The sequence below is a fragment of the Mytilus edulis genome, chromosome 5 (genome assembly GCF_963676685.1).
Source record: "Mytilus edulis chromosome 5, xbMytEdul2.2, whole genome shotgun sequence".
NCBI classification, from domain to species: domain Eukaryota; kingdom Metazoa; phylum Mollusca; class Bivalvia; order Mytilida; family Mytilidae; genus Mytilus; species Mytilus edulis.
In genome coordinates, this window is record NC_092348.1 from 70,266,877 (window position 1) to 70,289,253 (window position 22,377).

Below are 22,377 nucleotides of genomic sequence, written 5' to 3' on the forward strand. Positions count from 1 at the left end.
GAAAGCAACGAAAATTTACATTGTCTTGCTGCTCATACCAAGACCTTACCACGATCTGAATTTATTTTAGATCGCGGTGAGCGTGGTGCGATCGTGGTTTTGTGGGACTGGGGCTTAAAGTAGTAAAAAATTTAGTTTCTGGCTGTAAGTAAACAGTAAAGTAATTTATCAAATCGGAAAAGGGAATGATAAAGGTAATGTAGTAACTGTCTATTATTCTATCAGTTTCAGTAAATATTAAATAAATTAAAATAACATGCTAAAATAAGTCTTTATAGAGGCTTTTGCTGTAAGATATGATTTTTTAGTGGTACATATTACAAATGTAAATATAAAATAAGCAGATACTGTGATGTTTAATATTTTCGATGGTTATTTCTGAAATGGATGTCACTCATTCAACCTCAATACCTTACAAAAAATACGGAAGAAGGCAAATCATTTCCTACTTAACGTAAAAAAGAGGGACGAAAGATACCAAAGGGACAGTCAAACTCATAAATCGAAAATAAACTGACAACGCCATGGCTAAAAACGTATAACCGGAGTCTACAAAAACTGATATTCATAATCTTATCGTCAGTCATTTATGTTTTTTTTTCATCTTATGTGTTTCATATTCCTTATATCATATATTACTGTTTCAATTTTGTAATATCACGATGTTAAGTATTTATATTCACAGGGAAAGATAAAAAGGAAAAGTAAGTTGGCTAGTTTCTATTTGATCACAAATTGTAGAGATAGCATAGCAACGGTATTGAAAATACTATAATTATACATGTATGTGTGAGTGTGAACTGCCAAAGCGTTGTTAAATTTGTGTTTAATTTTATTTCAGTCAGAACAAACTTATAATTAAATATACTTATTTTTGTTTTCTGTATCAATCGGATGAGTTTTGAAATGTTTTAATAGTTTCTATTCCGTTCATTTTCTGTAATAAAACCAGACCGTTTATGTTATCCATTTATTCTTTAATACCTATCAATTCTGTCTTTACGATAAGTGTTTTGTTTTAGTCGAAATCCGTATTTTAATAAATAGATACTTACTTCTACGTCGTGTGGTCGCTGATGGAGAGTACTGTCATTGGCAATCATACCACATTGTTTTTCTGTCATATTAGATAATGAAATATATAATGGAAAAATTAATGATAATAGACAAATATAAATGATGAATTTCCCGATACGAACAAACTTCCTGATAAATTTGAAGTAAGCTTAACATAAACATTACTTATATCATACGGAAACGCAACTTCAACATTATCTAAAACTTGCATATAAGAAAAAAGGTCACAATGATAACGTTTATTATGTCAAAACTGATAAACATATTTCACATGGGATGACTACATCTAACATTAACGACAGTCTCTGTAATAATCATACTTATATCATTCAGTGTTTTTATTTTATAATAATGGTTGCCTGGAGTAAACAGGACCTCTGATGAATGTTGTTACGTTTTTGGGTTGTTGGTTTTAACAATCTATCATCATTGTCATGCACTCTATATTTACTTTACTTTCCAAATCATTATTTAACAACGTAGTAAATTCATTATTACCAGAAAGACACCATTACTGCCCTTAAAAGAGGGACAAGAGATACCAGAGGGACAGTTCAATTCGTAGATCGAAAATGAATGACAGCGCCAACGCTAAAACAGAAAAAAAATATCCCAGAATCAATAGTACACAGGACACATTAAAACGAATATTTTGAGTGTTTGCAATATTGTTCAAAGGAGTGCCGTATGTCAATGATAGCCGATTGTTGTAACATGTTGCAACATAGTCTTCCAATTTATCACAACACTGTAAAATAGCACACGTACATGTATTGTAAATACAGATAATAATAGTATGCCGCTGTTTAAAAGTCATAAATCGATTTAGAAAAAAATCCTGCTTACAAACAATAAAGCAAGGGAAACACATAAACTATAAAAGGAAACCACGGAACAACAAACAAAAAGTGCCAAAAACAAACCAAACGCCAATGCAACATACATTGTAACGAACTATTAGATAACATCTCCCATATTCTTGACTTGACACAGGATATGTTAACAAAAAAAAAAATGGATTGAACCTGTTTTGTTTTTGGCTAAATATCCTGCTTGTATTGCAATGTTGAACTATACTGCTAAAATGACAGCATAACATGACATGACTACAGTACAAATAAACCACGTCAAAGAAATACATCAACATAACATATAAATTTCTATGAACAACAAAATTATTATTCTTTTGTAAATAAACATTTCCGTTCTCCATTATTCTACGAAATTATTTTCATTTACCTGTGCAAATTACGCGTCGTTTTGTTCAAGGTTTACATCGTTATATTATGTAAATGGCGGTGTTTTGTTCAAGAATGTGGTTGACTTTTTGGAATTGTTTATTATCTCACCCTTTATTTTATCGATTTTGTATTTGAATTTTGTCATAAATCAAATGTATTCGTTCAGTTTATATTCAATTGTTTGTTTTCATATGTCTTAAATTTGAGTTTGCCATTCAAATTAATATTTATGATGTGTCTTTCTATTTTGTTATTTTTCACTATTGTTCCAGGTAAGGATTAAGGTTGGTGTTCAGCGGTTGTCGTTCGTTAATGTGGCTCATGAACATTTCTCGTTTCTCGTTTTTATATAAATTAGACCGTTGGTTTTTCCGTTTGAATTATTTTACACTAGTCATTTGTTATGTCCTTTACAGCTTGCTGTTCGGTGTGAGCCAAGGCTCCGTGTTGAAGACCCTACTTTGACCTTATTACTTATTACACATTATTACTTGGATGAAGATATGTTTCATTGGGCACTCATACCACATCTTCTTATATATATATATAGATTCATAATATAATATTGTTAAGCATAGAATTATTACGAACACCTTAAATGAATTTACGACAGTAAACAAATACAGCACAGTAGAATTATAACCTGTACGCTTCACGAATGTATCATCGCCTTAACAATGTGTCACAGTTAAGTTTTTAAAAATTGAATATAAAATCAGGATTAAGTTTTAATAGTGATCAAAGGTACCAGGATTATACGTTTTTTTATATATACATGTATTTGTAACAGTTATAAGATTATCAATATATAGTTGTGTTTGTAATGGTGTAATTGATTGTATTTTCTATACATAAACAATATACAATAAGATATCAATGTGAAATACTAGACAGAATTAAGAAACAATTCACGGGGGATTGAATTTATACTGATTTTACCACATGTTGGCCCTTTGTTCTAGATATTTTACGACAAGTGACTGCGAGACGTAAAATATCGGCATAAAGGGCAAACCCTTGGTAAAATCAGTATACATTTAAGCCTCCATGAATTATTTCTATTCTAATAGGACAAATACGGCAATTCTGTTAAATCGAGCGCTCTAGGTGAAGGCAACTATTTGTAATTCTCATAAATAAACGCACTATTGCATTGACTTATAAGAACAGAGCAAACTCAATTATTGACACGCTTATACCATTTACAATAACGTATTTAGATAGGATTGAATGATTGAATTAAAATTATTATTTTACCTCTATGTCTTAACTGTATACAAATGGCGTATGACACGTTTTGGCATCGTTTGTTAACGTTTCCTTGTGATGATTTTCGGTTTTACAAACGTGTATTTTCCCGTAAAAAACTTCTATTCTACGTTATCTTCCAATGACGTCGGGTAGCTGATGCATAAATATAACATATGGCGATCGAAATAGACCAAACAATATATTCATATTTTACCACGGGTGTATACTCAACGCGTTTGAAGATCGTCATGCTATAATTTTTCGTATATAACTTTCATTTTGACATACTGCTTTATTCAAAATGATATTTTGTAAATCGATCTGTACTTATATAATTTTTTGTTTTACTACAATTGTTAATTTGTTTTAAGAAATGATAAATTTTATGAAAACACCGGCTTCCAGGATATTCAAAGGGGCGATAAGTACGAAGAAGTGGAAAATAAATTTGGTAAGTTAGCTGTAGCATTAAATATGATGGAAGATATAAAGGTGACATGACTGTCAAAACCAATAAGTCGAAGAAAACGGACAACAAAATAATAAACAAAAGCGGAAAACAACGAAAAAAGACAAACAAGCGCAGACGAAATCAATTTAAAAACATTAAAGGCGAACCAACACACGCTCCACAAAAAGAAAGCCAATGTTGTACTCAGTCACTCTGCAGAGCTAAGCAGCACCTATTTCACATGCAGCACCAGTAATACTACTCGTTCGATTAACATTTCGGTGATATTATTATCGATGAAATTCTGGTTATAACAAAAAGAAATTAATAACCATTTGTGATATAAATGTTATATAACGGTCCACCTACTCAGGATGACGTCAATACAACTTTGGTAGAAATGGTTCAATTTTCAACTCACAACCCTTTGTTAAATAGCATTTTGTGTATTAGAATTCTTTCTTTATCAATGAAATCTTAATATAAAACATATATAACTTCCAGAATATAGAATTATCTCGGAATATGAATGACATATGTATGTAATTCTGAAATATTGCAGACGCAATACTTTACAAATTTACAAAGTAAAAAAAAAATCTGAATTGTGTTCTTATGTATCTCAATTCGTTTAAAGCTGCGTCCTGCTTATATCATTGTTGTATAATAAATGGTTTGATAAACATTAAAATCACTTTATTCACAGTCAAGTTATTCTTCATATTATAATGGGTGTCACTACTTTATTTTATTGATATTGTATAAATATTGTTTCAGATGTTGAGCATACACAGTGAGTATATAAGGATTGTTTGACATTTACCTCCTCAGATAAAAATGACACAAGATAGATTTTACTATGATTTGAATGTTCTTTTTGGACATTTAGCTCTTCATATGCTTAGCTTACATATATTTGATTCAGAGTGTTTCTGATGAAAGTAGATCCAGTAAAATGCTTAGAACGAATAAATATATCCAGTATTGCATTCATTTTCATTCGTTTTGAAGACCAGCAGACCATGCATGTTCATTAAACTACCACACAGGTTAAAAACAATATATATTTGGAATGATTGCGAAAAAGTTTGTTCATATATTTTGAATTAAAAATTGACCATATTGCCTTATCCATCAATTGTGTTATTAATTTCAAAGTTCCGCAGAATGCTAAATAACCTTCACTGCTGCACGAAAAATCTGTCAACTCAATATCCAAGTTAACGTTGAAACAATGATTCAATCAAAAGTAGAAAGTCTGCTATTATCTAGACCTTTTTTTATATAAAATTGCAACAGATGAACAACTTCAAAATTGATTCAATCACTAGATAATGCTTCCTCTTGCAAACTTGTCGACTTTCTATATCCTTGCAGTTACTCAAATTGTCCAATCTAATCACTCCGTATGGCGTTTATTTGTCTAAATAAATCCGTTAAGATCGGGTTGTTCACATTACAGTAGTGTATTAGCAGGGTTTTAATTTCGACACAAAAATTACACAAGCAGAACTATAGGAAGTTTATTTAAAATATCATGGCTGTCGTCTGAGCTGCAACTCTATAGATTTCGTCCTATTCGTAATAAAGGAATGTATTTGTTACGCTACGTTCTTAAGTCAGGTTGTCTTTGGTTACACCATCTCCCCTGTTAATTAATAGAATCAGAAACGCATGTTCCCGTTTTCAGATGGAATGTGTACCTTTTGAAACTGACTTTCAAATGTTTAAAATTATCATTTCACATGAAAATAAATCAACCCACGAACGTTATGCAGTGTAATGTTCTGTTCAACATAAATTAATCTGGAAAGTAATGCTTTGGTGTTTGCTTAATTTGGCGTGTGTAGAAAAAAATTCATGGAATCAAACCTGCTAAAAAACGAATTAACAAATTGTTATGTAACACAACGGCAATAAGTAATGGCTCCCCTTTCAAAGGCGTCGAAAGGAAAAATGAATTGAAAATTTATGGATTGTTTTGATTTAAAAACTATCAAACAAATACTATTTTGAACTCATACTTTTTTCGTACAACATTTTGTATTACTTTATTTGGTCAATATCTTTATTTTCTAATGTTGGCTTTTTCAAGTGATATTTTCGTATAAACTAATATTTTTATTGAATTCTTATAATAACCCGTTATATGCTACAGATCTAGTAAAACTTACGAAACACTTGGTACCAAAGACAAAATAAGTGTTTATGATGATTTAGAGAATACAAAAGGTGCGTATGGTAAAATGTCATTGAAAGAAAATGTCTTTCGTGCAACGGATCAAATATGAAAATAATAGCATTCGTTTTAGTTCATAAGACCACTTCTTACACATTGTTAAATGATCAAAGTTGCTTATACTGTACTTACTGCTTACAAGGAAAACATATCTTTAATTCACACTTCTGATCAAAATATTTGCTAATTTTTATTAAACTCATTGTACAAAATATATGGTGCGAATTTTATGGAAATTCTAAAATATAAAATGCTCCGAGAAAAAGAAACAACTGTTTTAATGTTAAGTGTGACATTTGCAACCACTCGTCTTTGAATCATGTACGATATACATAAGTTGCTTACATCCAGGCTATTTTGTACATGTAGTGAATACTTGTTTCATTTGTAGTTATAATAATACCTGTATCTTAATCTTCTGATTATCAGATTGGCGCATTGAAATACGATGCTCACTTGTAACTGTTGTCCACTCTATTGACATAAATAATATAAGAGTCATTCATTATAATTCAATTTAAATACAAGTTTAAGTCTGAGTTAACCATGAAAAAACGTTAATTATGTTACAGTCAGATGACAAAATTATGTCTGTGAGCTGATACACAAAACACTCTCAGCCAATTAGAAGATGCGTAATATCCAACATTAAATACAATAAGGATAATAAAATTTACACAAAATAATATTAGTTGTTTACTTTATTGTGTATGTTTTACTGTAGCTGTCAATATCTTATCTCGTTCAGAGAATTAGTTGATAATACACAGTGATGCACAATAGGTACAACCCTGATTTGCCACATACTTCTGTGTAACTATTGCTATTTGTTTTGCTGTTATTTCAAAAGCTTAAGTTGAATTGATCATGTTGATTGAGAACTTGTTATATATTTTCTCATTTTTTTTTATTTAGGTGTAACATCATCGAAATCGTAAGTATTGTTATTATATGTATATGTATGTTTGAAAAATGTAAATTTCATATCTTAAAACAATATTCTTTTACTTGTGACAATTAAATGAAGATCTAAAAAACTATATTCAATTCGGTTTCGAACTACTGTGAATTGATAAACATTTAAACACAAATTAGCTAAAAAGATATTGTTCAGAAAATATCAAACGACAGCAGAACGGAGCTAGCAAATTTTTAATGGAACAGCTAAAAATGTACATACATTTTTAAACAATATTTAAACTATACAATACAATGAGCATAGTAATCGAGTTTGAATTTGTTTTGTCTTAAAAGAAAAAAAATCCCTGTCGGAATGAAATTTAAACTATCAATCAGTTAAAACGTTATTCCGAAGGAAAAGCAACCAGCTTGCATAACCCAATTAAAAAATACTAAAAGTATATTAAGTATGCATTTGTTTTAAAAATCTAAATGTATGAACGAAACAAAATTGATACTTAGTTATGGGTCAAGTTCAATTAGTTCATCTTTTCACAAACGTCATGAAAGTCAATTAAAATGTACAAGATTAGTAATGAAAATTGTCATCACTAAATAGTTTAAAATTCCGCACTTTCCACAAGAGATGGTCCCTTAATTCTTTTTACCAACAGACCACGTGTCATTGCATCTGCTCTGAAATACTATATCACAATTCATCATTTTATCATTTGTTCAAGTTTTTTGCGAATTGTCTTTTAAATTTTGGGCATTACAATAATGGATATCATTGATGCATCCTTACATAGTCTTTGTCCATTTGTACTGTACACATTATAGTTCTCTTACTGACAGTTATACAGCACGTAATAAGCTACTTATTATGCACGTTAAGGATGTTTATCATTACATGTATACATCCTCCAAGCTGAAGCAAACAATCAAATAAATTGTATTCGCATATAGTTAATATTTTACCGTGTTATATTTATTAAACTTTTATATTACTTTGTTTTATTTTTTTGGTTTTTAGCTCGATGGGTGTTTACGAAGCACTAGGTGTCCACGAAAAACCAAACATTTATGCTGAAATGGGAAACCAGGAAGGTAGTGTTAGAATTTAAAAGAAATATTTACTGATAAGATAAGATACATTTGGCCATCATGAACGTTTTGCCATATATATTTGTTTCCGTTCTTGGCCAAGAAAGTTCCAAATGAAGATGAATTCAGAAATACGTTCCAAGCGCATATACACTGCCATTGTATTATTTATATAACTAATTCTATAGTTTATTAGATGTTTCTATTAAAGATTATCTTCCTTTGAACTTTTGAAATTAACCGAATATATATTTTTTTATTTATCGATTATGACATAGTCAGATTTAATTCAATCGACATGTTGGATTATAATAAAATGTACTTGTCGTTGTTTTAAATTTAATTTTTGAAAAAGTTATTCCCAAGTGTTTAAATCTACTACCTTTCACTTTTAATTTTAGATACCATTATTACAATAAGAACCAAATTCAATTTGTTGGTATCTACAGTTTTATGTAATGCATACATGTTATTGTCATTTTAGAACAAAAACAACTGAATAAGTAAGTACTAATTAAAACCAATGAATATAACTTTGAAACGGCAATATTATAAACGCTTTAAATTGTACGTCCTTTAAATTTTCGTCGTGGAATCCGTTTGTGATGTTTTCATCGAGTCCACTCCCAAACATGTTAAGATAGCTCCGTTATCAGGACGTTCAAAAATATTTATTTCAGGCAGAATTTTTGTTCCCAATATGATTTATAGACAGATTTGTATGTCTTGTTGGGTGCTAAATTTCAAATATATGGTATTTTTCGAGAAATGTATCAATATTATAAATATTTAAATATATTGTATTTACTCGGGTAATTATTTCAGAACTAACTTGATCGTCGATTAGATGTGTGTTAACTCACAATTAAGAAAGTGATTAAGAACATTGCAATATCTAATAATAATTTCAAAACATATATGCAAGTTTTTTTTGTAAGGGTTCAATAGATATACTCGTGCCATTACCGTGATAAATAAACCCATACGCAAGTCACATATAGTATGTTAAATCAATTTTCCCTCGCTGTTTACCTGTATTTGGCGTGGAACCTTGAAGTAGTCGTCAAATCATTACTCTTACATGTAGGACTATTTGTGCGAGTTTATGTCGTTATTTGTTTCTAAAGTTCCCACTTTGTGTACTGCTCAAACCAGCCATAGGTATTTATGATGTATTTATACAGAACCGTACATTGACTATACTTATTACGGAATATAAATGATTCGTTAAATCAATGGTAGACAACAAGGCTCGATTCGTATAGCAAATGTGTAGTAAAGGTGGGATTGCACGTCTCCTTCAACACAAGTTTTATCAGGACGATGAGGAGATGTAGATTTCTTTAAAAAAAACTTAATGTTCATGAAATATATGGTTAATTCAATGAGCCAAAACAACAGGAATCGACATATGAACTTCCATATATAACTGATGGCTGTTTATTTTGTAATATTCTACAATACCCAAGTTTTTAACAACAATCTGAGTTTATTCGTTAATTTAAAAGAGTGATAACTCCGAAATTCCTATCTGTAATGTTTCTTAAAATATGTAATTCATAATTGAGAAATACTTTATTTTTGTAGACAACACAAGGGTAAAAACCAATATAAGAAATCGAATGATCACAGCGACAGCATTGAACTAAATTCAACACAAGGTTAGTGTTTCCCAATATTACAGTGAAATTGTTAGACAAGTAGCTGAAATATGAATTGTTACTCAGTCATGTATCATTTACAAGCGATGGCATATGTCTTTTATCATTCGAAATAAAATGCAGAATCTATTATCGTGTGAAGTCTGTGTTCTTGTTTAAAAACTTCTGCAAATGGTGTGTTGAAGTGATAGGGTATGTGTAAATATTATGACTCCAAATACTAAAAAAAAACTGTTTTTCTTCCTATCAAACTTGCTGTTATTTAAGCTTTTTAATATGTTACTGTTTATTTATGATGAAACATGTTGTAAAATCATTCTGTTTAATGCTTGTTACAAATGTTTAACAACATCCAACCACTTGTGTTTCATTTAAGAAAGTAAATGAATAAAGACGGTAAGCATATACAAAACTGTAAGTATGCATGTGATGATAATTCCCTTTTTAGCTCACCTGGCCCGAAGGGCCAAGTGAGCTTTTCTCAACACTTTACGTCCGTCGTCCGTCGTCGTCGTCGTCGTACGGCGTCGTCTGTTAACTTTTACAAAAATCTTCTCCTCTGAAACTACTGGGAAAAATTAAACCAAACTTGGCCATAATCATCATTTGGGTATCTAGTTTAAAAAATATGTCCGGTGACCCGGCCAACCATCGAAGATGGCCGCCATGGCTAAACATAGAACATAGGGGTAAAATGCAGTTTTTGGCTTATAACTCAAAAAACAAAGCTTTTAGAGCAAATCTGACATTTGGGTGAAATTGTTTGTCAGGTCATCATCTATCTGCTCTACAATTTTCAGATAAATCGGACAACCGGTTGTTGGGTTGCTGCCCCTGAATTGGTAATTTTAAGGAAATTTCACTGTTTTTGGTTATTATCTTGAATATTATTATAGATAGAGATAAACTGTAAACAGCAATAATGTTCAGCAAAGTAAGATTTATAAATAAGTCAACATGACCGAAATGGTCAGATGACCCCTTTAGGAGTTATTGCCCTTTATAGTCAATTTTTAACCATGTTTCGTAAATCTTAGTTATCTTTTACAAAAATCTTCTCCTCTGAAACTACTGGGCCAAGATAATCCAAACTTTGCCAAAATCATCATTGGGGTATGTGGTTTAAAAAATGTGTGGCGTGACCCTGCCAACCAACCAAGATGGCCGCCATGGCTAAAAATAGAACATAGGGGTAAAATGTAGATTTTGGCTTATAACTCTAAAACCAAAGCATTGAGAGCAAATCTGGCATGGGGGTAAAATAATCTATTAGGTCAAAATATATCTGCCCTGAAATTTTCAGACAAATCCGACAACCGGTTGTTGGGTTGCTGCCCCTGAATTAGTAATATTAAGGGAATTTTGCAGTTTTTGCTTATTATCTTGAATATTATTATAGATAGAGATAAACTGTGAACAGCAATAATGTTCAGCAAAATAAGAGCCACAAATAAGTCAACATGACCAAAATTGTCAGTAGACCCATTAAGGAGTTATTACCCTTTATAGTCAATTTTTAACCATTTTTCTAAAATTTTAGTTTTCTTTTAAAAAATCTTCTCCTCTGAAACTACTGAGCAAACTTGGCCAAAATCATCATTTGGGTATCTAGTTTTAAAAATGTGTGGCGTGACCCTGCCAACCAACCAAGATGGCCGCCATGGCTAAACATAGTACATAGGGACGAAATGTAGATTTTGGCTTATATCTCTGAAACCAAAGCATTTAGAGCAAATCTGACGGGGATAAATTGTTTATCAGGTCAAGATCTTTCTGTCCTGAAATTTTCAGATGAATCAGACAACCCGTTGTTGGGTAGCTGCCCCTAAATTAGTAATTTTAAGGACATTTTTCTGTTTTTGGTTATTATCTTGAATATCATTATAAATAGAGAAAAACTGTAAACAGCAATTATGTTCAGCAAAGTAAGATTTGTAAATAAGTCAACATAACCGAAATGGTCAGTTGACCCCTTTAGGAGTTATTGCCCTTTATAGTCAATTTTTAACCATTTTTCGTAAATCTTAGTTATCTTTTACAAAAATCTTCTCCTCTGAAACTACTCGGCCAAATTAATCCAAACTTTGCCAAAATCATCATTGGGGTATCTGGTTTAAAAAAAGTGTGGCGTGACCCTGCCAACCAACCAAGATGGCCGCCATGGCTAAAAATAGAACATAGGGGTAAAATGTAGATTTTGTCTGATTACTCTAAAACCAAAGCATTTAGAGCAAATCTGGCATGAGGTAAAATAATCTATTAGGTCAAGATATATCTGCCTGAAATTTTCAGACAAATCGAACAACCGGTTGTTGGGTTGCTGCCCCTGAATTAGTATTTTTAAGGGAATTTTGCAGTTTATGCTTATTATCTTGAATATTATTATAGATAGAGATAAACTGTAAACAGCAATAATGTTCAGCAAAGTAAGATCTACAAATAAGTCAATTTGACCAAAATTGTCAGTTGACCCATTAATGAATAATTGCCCTTTATAGTCAATTTTTAACCATTTTTCTAAAACTTTAGTATTCTTTTAAAAAATCTCCTCCTCTGAAACTACTGGGCCAAATTCAACCACACTTGACCAAAATCATCATTTGTGTATCTAGTTTTAAAAATGTGTGGCGTGACCCTGCCAACCAACAAAGATGGCCGCCATGGCTTAATATAGTACATAGGGGCGAAATGTAGATTTTGGCTTATATCTCTAAAACCAAAGCGTTTAGAGCAAATCTGACATGGGATAAATTGTTTATCAGGTCAAGATCTATATGTCCTGAAATTTTCAGACAAAACAGACAACCTGTTGTTGGGTTGCTGCCCCAGAATTAGTATTTTTAAGGACATTTTGCAGTTTTTGGTTATTATCTTGAATATTATTATAGATAGAGATAAACTGTAATGAGCAACAATGTTCAACAAAGTAAGATCTACAAATAAGTCATCATGAACAAAATTGTCAGTTTACTATTTAAGGAGTTATTGCCCTTTATAGTCATTTTTTAACAATTTTCATAATTTTTTGTAAATTTTTGTGAATTTTTAGAATATATTTTCCACTGTAACTGCCAAGTTCATTATAGATAGAGATAATTGTAGCAACAAGAATGTACAGTAAAGTAAGATCTACAAACACATCACGATCACCAAAACACAATTTCGCCATGAATTTATCTGTGTCCATTGTTTAATATGCACCAAGGTGAGAGACACAGGCTCTTGAGAGCCTCTAGTTTTAAATCTGTACTTTCATAGTAATTTGTTTATTGTGTTATATTTTTTAATCAGTTTCTGAATTCCAAGTATATCAGATCGTCCTGGCTTTTCTGTATCACTTATACATATAGGATATAACAAACATGTTGAATATTGAAGGTAGAATTGTCTATTCAGATTTTGTTTTAACTGATAGTCTAAACTTGTGTTCCATTCATTGGCTATTTCCTTTAATTTCAGAACGAATAGAAAAAGTTTATGAAAATGAAGTATTCTGATGCAGATATAGCCACATACAGCTTGTTTACTAAAAAGTTAAGAACACCGAGAGATACACGAATCTTTTGACAACACATACATTTTTTTTTATCATTTTATGTTTCGAAAATTGTTTTATGCATATAGTTATATTTGCAAATACATGTATCATTTAATAGTTTTTTGCAAATATTTGTGCAAATACGGTTGTCTGTTCTTATTTATATAGTAAGGATGGTAACTTTAACAAGTGATTTTTTAAGTTACCTATGAAGGTAATTACTCAATACACATTTTAAGGAATATAGAGATATAAGGTCCAAATTTTCAATACAATTAGCAAAATTTGATGCAGGAACGCAGATTACTAATGTGAGTTTGCATTTAAAAGAATTGATAAGATGAAAACTATATTTCCGCTTGATTTTTATTATTTTTGAATTGGCATTTTAAGGAAGGTAACTCTGAAATAGAGCATTTACTGAAGGAATCTACATGGAATGTTGCTATTTTGTATTTTAGCCAGGAAAACCGCACGGTGACCCTATCTTTTCTTGTGATATTTTCAAACCATTTTCTCAAAGCTATCTTCTCGTATTTTATTTTACTATTCTATCATTAAGTGAAGCTTCTATTCACATAATGGTGTTTTTTCCTTCAAATTCTATACAAAATGTGTCATTTTGTCACGACCTGTAGCTTGAGAAAATTGGCGGTGACTTGTCATTTTTATGACATTTTTGAACATATATCATTAGATACTACGTTTTAATTGGCAAAGTATGAACAAATTCTATCATTTTTAGTTTAGACTCCCATACCACATTAAGCTTAGTAGTTACAGTTATGTAATGAAAATCGGTAATTGTTTTGGGTTTATATAAACCATAAAAGCTATATAAACTATTTTTTTCCTTAGGTTTACTCGAATTCATTGCATGTAATCAATACCTTACTAAGAAAAGAAGTGCACATGTTTCGGAAACCGAAATTAAAATGTTTTCCACATTTTCAAAAATATTGCTATTATTGATAGAATGTTTACGCTTTAAATTAGGGCAGCACGAATTATCTAAATTAGCATTTTTATATAACATCGTCAAACAAACTTTGTAGAGAGCTGTTGCCCATTCCTGATTGTTTTGTATATTGAAAAGCGTTTTTAGGTCTTTAAGTATTCACTAAATGACTCCTAAATATCTTAATGTATTAAGATGTGTGGATCAGGTTACTTCTAGAACAACCCGACAAAGCACTTGTAATAAGAATTTTGTTCCAAAAACTAAAACTGAATACTATAAACTCTCTTTAGTTATATGTGGAAGCATTGTGTGATATAAATTGTCATTAAATCTAAAACAATAAAATAAAAAAAAAACAAAAAAAACATAGATTTAAGAATACGAATTTAATATTTGTATACTAGACATGCTAGATGATAATAGTATTTTTTATCATTGAACACTTTATATTGATATATATGTATATAATGACCTTATTGTAAACTAGTATTAGAACTAATTATGTTATCCTACTGAAATAGACGAATGTAGTGACGGACATTATTTAGGAAAGGAGATTTAATCCGATCTTCTCGAAGCTAATTAATTCAAACATCATGGATTGTTTTTCTCTTAAGGCTTAAAACATTGTTACTTTAATGATTATCCCAAAATCATCCAACATTTTCTGCATCTATGAATATGTTTTAAGTTTAGGATCGAATTTGGGACATATCCATTATTCATTATCAATTATCTTATCTAAGGTAACTTTTATAAATATAACTAGTGCTAAGACGAGGTGTCATACGACCATCGTAAGACAAATCAAAGTCCTGAGACAACTTAGTAAAAACTGTCCCTGGTGATTAATATTAAGATATAAGCCAAAACCAATTTCAAAAAATACATAATGCCTCAAAATTTTTGTAGAAGCGGAAATACTTGTTGGCTTGTGTAAAGCCTTATCTCATATTTATGTTGTTCTATAACTATGTGTAAAAATAGCAAAATTTGGTTAATTATGCCAAATTGAACTTAATTTTAAACTTAGATTTACAATAAAATTAACATAATTTAGAAAGTATTAAATGGGTATTACATGGGTGCTATTTGACAAATGCGTGATGAACGATGTGACTTTAATTATACCATTTGTTTCATAGCACACTAAAGCGTTCATACAAATAATTAAAAAGAATTAGGTCAAAATCGAAACAAAATCGTATTCAGATTGGCAAACACGAAAAGTATTGAGCACTTCAAGTTTCTGATTATCCAGGTACACTAAGAATCATATATTAACTTGATTACAAGTTAGAAGTTTTATGTTGATAATATTCTTCCATCACACACTGCACAGATTTTGGAAATAGTAAGATGTCTCCTCTAAATTATATCTTATAACGTACACTATTCTATGAAAATAATCTATTAACATTTTTAAAAAGATGTATTGTTAACAGAAAATATACTGTTCAATAACAAATTGACATTACATAGTAAATGATAAGATTGATCAACACTGGTGGTATTTCAGTAATATTTATTTATACAATGTATGCAAGATATTTATGTTATATGAATCTCGAAGTATGTTTTTCATTTATTTATGAGTCATATTACATTTACTTTGAGATCTTAAAAATTGTTGAACCTATTGCAATTTGTTCAAGATTAAAATAAATATGGACAATATTTGAGATGCATAAGGTTTACATAAACATTATATTGTATATGCAAATTATATAACTCAAAAACTATTTTTATATTTGTTCATTCTACCATTTCGCGTAAATCATGAAGCATGACAAGTTTTACAAATAAAGCTTTGGATTTATAAGCTTGAACTTATTATGGTATTTTCATTTAGAATATGGATTTGTCAATTTAGAGAATAACAATTTCTAGTTATTTTATTCAAATACAACTGAGAATGGCAATGCGGAGTGTTTTAATGAGACAACTATCAACCAAAGTTCTAATATAGTTCAACTTGGTGAAAGCAATTACAGGCATTCGATCGGCTTTCAATAATGAGAAAAATATACACCGTATTGTCCGCCTTTAAAGGTCCCGATATGAAAGTAAAATTAAATTGAGAAAAACTAAAGGTCAAATGATATACATTTATTTTCCTGTTTATAAAACTTTGAATTTAACAAAACACTCAGGATTTTTTTATCTCAGGAATAGATTACCTTAGTCATATTTGGCACAACATTTTGGAATTTTGTGTCCTCAATGCTTTATAACTATTTTGATCTGAGCGTCACTGATGAGTCTTATGTAGACGAAACGCGCGTCTGATGTATTAAATTATAATCCTGGTACCTTTGATAACTATTTACACCAGTGGGTCAATGTCACTGCTGGTGGACGTTTCGTCCCCGAGGGTATCACCAGCCCAGTAGTCAACACTTCGTTGTTGACATGAATATCAATTGTATGGTTATTTTGATAAATTTCCTTTTTACAAAACCTTGAATTTTACAAAAACGTAGGACTTTCTTATCTCAGGAATAGATAACCTAAGCCGTATTTGGCACAACTTATTTTGCATTTTGGGTTCTCAATGCTCTTCAACTTTGTACTTGTTTGGCTTTATAGCTATTTTGATCTGAGCGTCACTGAAGAGTCTTGTGTAGACGAAACGCGCGTCTGGCGTATTAAATTATAATCCTGATACCTTTGATAACTATAACACATCAATTTATGAAACTAATATGACAGACATGAACCAACGATACCAACTTAACTACTGGCAGTGTCCAAAAGTTTTGAATATCCTGTTGGTTACTTCCGCCTGTTTATCATTCGACATGCAAGTAGTTCTCGATATTTATACAAAATGCTGTCTATTGTATTGATTGATTGGTGTTGGTATAGCCGCTTTATGACGCCTAGCACAACACTGCTATAGTGCGGCATATAATAAAGGAAAGATGAAAAAAATGCACTATGGTGATACAAATACAACACATATCAAAGACGTATACATCAAAACTATTTTTCAAATGTCAACTTTCATATCAAAAGAATGCAGTCTAATTTTTCTCAACGAACTGTACAGTGATTATTTAAAAACGAGTAACGAAATCCCGAGGTCCCCAATTTGAATAAATTGAAATCCCGATATACCGAAATTCGTAAAAAGAATTCCCGTGTTCCGAAAGGGTCAATCTTGAAATCCCGAGCTCAAAAACACCTGATTCCGGAGTCCCGATAAAGGTCCTATCCCCGCTCATTTGTATCGGGTTTATACGGGGTGATACAGGTACTTATATAATGTATGTGTGACATTTCAATTCAAATACACGGGTGAACGATAAGATAATATTGTATACCAACAAGGACGTTTAAACTTCACCTTCCTGTTTATATGTTTTACACACATTGGTTTATACAGCGTTATGGAACTTTCTTATAACTTGTTAATGTTGTTTATAAATTTACACAGTAAGTAATATATATTGGTTAGATAAAACATTTCGTTTGCTTTAAATCAGTTATGTTTTTAAATACTAAGTATACCGACTAAGGAAAGCTGGATTATATGGTATTCGTTGTTGTTTGACTTTGTTTGACTTAGTGTGTTGATCTTTCATTTAATTTGGAGTAAACGGTGTTGATGCTTTGTTGTAGTCAGTTGAATTGTCAAGATGGGTTAATGATACGAGTACCTGTTATTTCTTATACCTAATATCGGTCAAAATTATTCTTCATTTCCGTAACAAAATATATAAACCAATTAAATTGTTTTAGGTGTAGATTCAACTTTCATGTTAAGAGTCGTCAAATGTGATTCAACGTAAGCACGGTAATATATTAATAGATAGGATAAATAGAAAATACGTTTGATTTTATTTTTGGAACTCCTATCAATGCAGCTGAAGCAGAATGATTTTGCGTGTCAGCAGTTAGAAATCATCTTACGATGAAGCAGCAATTTGTATCAGTTAGTAGATATTTTTTATTATTAGTATGGTCTTTTAAGATAATGGTTTTACTGTTTACAAATTTTGAAATTTTAGAAATACTAAGAATTTCTTTCACAAAGCATAGACTACATTTGATAATTTGGCAAATGTAATGAAGCTTTCGGTCTTCATGCACCTCAATGTTCTCTGTTTTTGCCTTTTTTTGCTCTGTAAATGCCTGTGAACGTTTTTTTTGGTGTCTCTTGCCATCTTTGATCGTAAAGCACATCACAATAGGTTAAGATTTTCAATCAAGTCTGCAAAATGTGATGCAGGCATGCAATTAATAAATATGAATTTTCATTTAAATGCACAAATTTAAAAGACTTTTAATCAAAATCATTAATAACTTTGAACTCACAAATGTAAATTATCTATGCATAATTTTAAATGGTTAACAGATGTCGTTTAAAGGAGAGGTAACTCTGAAAAGTTTTTTTTTTTTTTTTTAGGAATCCAACTGAAATTTAGATTTTTTATGTTTTAGCAGGGAAAAAATGTACGTTTACACTATCTTTTCCTTTGACATTGTTTAAGTCTTTTTTAAAAGCTATCTTTTTTGTACAATTCTATCAATCAGCTTAGCTTCCTTTTACATATTGGTTTGTTTCCAGTACAATCCGTACAAAATGTATCCTTTTCACAACCTGTAGTTTGAGTTAGATATCGTTGACCTATCATTTTCGTTATATTTTCAACATATCACGATACACAACGTGTTTAGCTCACCTGGCACGAAGGGCCAAGTGAGCTTTTCTCATCACTTTGCGTCCGTCGTCCGCCGTCGTTAACTTTTACAAAAAATTCTCCTCTAAAACTACTGGGCAAAATTAGACCAAACTGAACCAAAATCATCATTGGGATTTTTAGTTTAAAAAAATGTGTCCGGTGATCCGGCCAACCAACCAAGGTAAAATGTATATTTTGGATGATATTTTTGAAACAAAAACATTTAGAGCAAATCTGATGTGGGGTAAAATTGTTAATCAGGTCAAGATTTATCTGCCCTAAAATTTTCAGATGAATCCGAGAACCCGTTGTTTGGTTGCTGCCCCTAAATTAGTACTTTTAAGGAAATTTTGCCTTTTTTGATTATTATCTTGAATATTATTATATATAGAGCTAAACTGTTAACAGCAATAATGTTCAGCAAAGTAAGTCTACAAATAAGTCAACATAACCAAAATGGTCAATTGACCTCTATAGTCAAGTTTTAAGAATGTTCATAAATTTTGTAAATTTTTCACAATTTTTACAAAATATTTTCCACTGTCACTTCTTGGCCAATTTCATTATAGATAGAGATAATTGTAAGCAGCCACATTGTTCAATAAAGTCAGATCGACAATACATCACCAACACCAAAACACATCTGTGTCCTTTGTTAAATATACACATAGACCAAGGTGAGCGACACAGGCTCTTTAGAGCCTCTAGTTCAATATTTTTTTTATTTATAGTCCCATACCACCTTAAAAGGTAATACATATGCATATGAATGTGTAGAATACATTTCTTCACCCAATGTTGTTTAAGTTTTTTAAGTTCGGCATTTTCTTATATTTGACAAACAGTCTTCCTTTATTTTTAGTGCCCCATTTTTAGAAGTCTTAAACCTACAATTAACATCGAATGAAAAACAAATTCAAATTATTAATCTCGAAATGAAACGAAGGCCGTCTTCGCATATAGCTCAACTTGGTGTTGTGTAAATGTACTCTTCACTTAAACTAAACGCAGTTACGTTCCCAGTGATACAATCAATGTTAAAATGTACATGCAGTTTAAAACAAGTGATTACATGCAGTCGATAATCAATGTAGACCTTGTGTGGATAAAGTGTACATTAAACTAGATATTGGGACCGTGAATGTTTTTAAGAATATTCAATGAAGATTCATATATATATTGAATATACATTATTAAACCAAGTTATTAACCTATCTATATGGAAAAAAATATCAAAATGGCTCAGTTAAAAACTAAACGAATTTAACGTCTTGTGGGCCATTTGATTTTCGCTGTTTTATGTCTGGTCCTCTTATTGTCGATTCTATACTCTATTGGTTTTTTTTCATTGTTGAAGGCCAATTCGCGTCATATTTGATATAACTGTTTCATTGGCTATCATTTCTTCATTTTATATCATGGACGATATCCCTCTAACCTGTCATACATAAATGGCGTTATTTTGTTTGTTTGTTAAAATGCAAATTGCGATGTTGTCGTTTTTGTTTTAACATGAAGACTAAATTGCCGCAGATTTTTTTCCCCAGGTGATAAGAGCTAAACATAAAACCAAACACATAGAAAGTACTTACCAATTCGACGTGTCTGTACTACTTGGTAGTCTTATTATTTGTCCATCTTAAAATTATGGATCGTATAAATAGGTTTCATCTAATCTAATTTGATTTTTGTTAAGTAAAAAGCAATTTTATCTCACAAATGTGATATTCTTTTGAGATTTCTTCACAGTGCATCTAATTTGCAAAAAATGTATCGCTATTCAACGCAAGAAACTGGTTTTTTTTCTCGATTGAAGTCGGACTTTAGACATATAATATTTTTTTTATGTATGTGTTACAATGCATGTATATCCCGAAATTAGCGTTACAAACACAGCAGATGCATACTACTATAAATTGTTATCATCTCACTTATTCAAAAGTATATTTATCATATGATAGTGTAGTTTTATTAGACGAAACAATGTGGAAGCAGGTATTCAATAATGTTTGTTGAAACTCTTTTGCTAGGTAACTCGATTTCATCTCGTTAGGTTATTGCCAAAGGTTTCAATAAACGCTTTGGTATAATTCTATATCTTTTGGTTGACTATATTATCAAATGAAATTCTATTTTGATTAGAATTTTTCATTTCAAAACTTTAATATTGAAATTCGAATAATCCTTTTTAAATTGTCATACTTTCCTTCGTTTTTTCCGTTGAATGTCCTAAACCGTATTACTTTCAAGAATTAATGAATTACTTTGTTTTTTTTTATTCTGTTTTCGAATCGCTTTTTATTAGAAAGACAAAAAATGCGTAAATGTCTGCATAGTCAATGACATCTTATTGTACTAATTGACAAACAGAAAAGCACGATAGGCATATCTACATGCATGATTAAAACACGGTACGATAGGACAAGGACTTTCGGGATATTTTGAACATGCAAAGTTGATTTTGGCAGAATTTGCTATTACACATTTCATTATGATAGCTAATCATAGATCTATTGCATTTATCAAAATATCGGTTAAATATAATGACAGACTATACTCAAATTTTCAAGGACTGAACTTTCAGTATTTTGATGTGTTGATTTGTCATTAATTTGCCTTTTTGTTTAGGTATATTTCTAACAGATATTAATGCAGCCGGTACAGGTTCAGAATTTGATCCTTACCAGCAGTATGTCAAACAAGGACAGGAAGCAGTTCTTCAGTGTATATACGAAAGGAACAGACTTAAATGGTTCATAAATGATACAATAATAGCTAGTGAGAACAATGTAATTGACAAAGTACAAAGTATCAGTCACAAGCACTGGCTTGTACTACAGATTGCATGTTCTGAACGTTCAACCTGATGATGAGGGGATTTACAGTTGTGTGGGTGGGATCAGTGTAGTCTTCTACATACAGCTGATTTTATATGGTAAGAACTTCTACATAAAAAGATACAGATACATTTTCAATTAAATGAATAAAGTGGAGTAGCAGACATATAATAATGTTATCGTATCTTGTCGCTTTCAAGTGGATCTCATGAATCCAAATTATTTATAATTTGAATAAAAAAAAAAACATTAAAAAAGTAAGATGTGTTATGTTGTAGATGAGACAAAACAATTTCAGATTTAATAATTGTTGTACTTTAACAACGAAATAATCATGTTCAGAATAATTGTATAACAGGCTGTAGTTTAGTCCGTTGGTTTTCCCATTTAAATGGTTCTACACTAGTAATGGTTGGGGTCCTTTATAGC

General features: G+C 30.8%; 1 protein-coding gene across 2 annotated transcripts in view; it reads left to right on the forward strand.

Annotated features, from left to right (window-relative positions):
• The window catches only part of LOC139524350 (neural cell adhesion molecule 1-like), a 100,898-nt gene extending 84,697 nt beyond the window's left edge, over positions 1–16,201 (forward strand). The window contains exons 9-17 of one of the 2 annotated variants that reach the window (XM_071319115.1): positions 686–704; positions 3,941–4,020; positions 4,798–4,813; positions 6,179–6,252; positions 7,175–7,193; positions 8,193–8,266; positions 8,748–8,766; positions 9,851–9,924; positions 13,384–16,201. In XM_071319115.1, the coding sequence (XP_071175216.1) occupies positions 686–704; positions 3,941–4,020; positions 4,798–4,813; positions 6,179–6,252; positions 7,175–7,193; positions 8,193–8,266; positions 8,748–8,766; positions 9,851–9,924; positions 13,384–13,421 (413 nt within the window). In that variant the 3' untranslated portion in view covers positions 13,422–16,201. The remainder of the gene's footprint in view (positions 1–685; positions 705–3,940; positions 4,021–4,797; positions 4,814–6,178; positions 6,253–7,174; positions 7,194–8,192; positions 8,267–8,747; positions 8,767–9,850; positions 9,925–13,383) is intronic. The other variant, XM_071319116.1, reaches the window with a different exon arrangement.
• Positions 16,202–22,377: the final 6,176 nt, after the last annotated feature.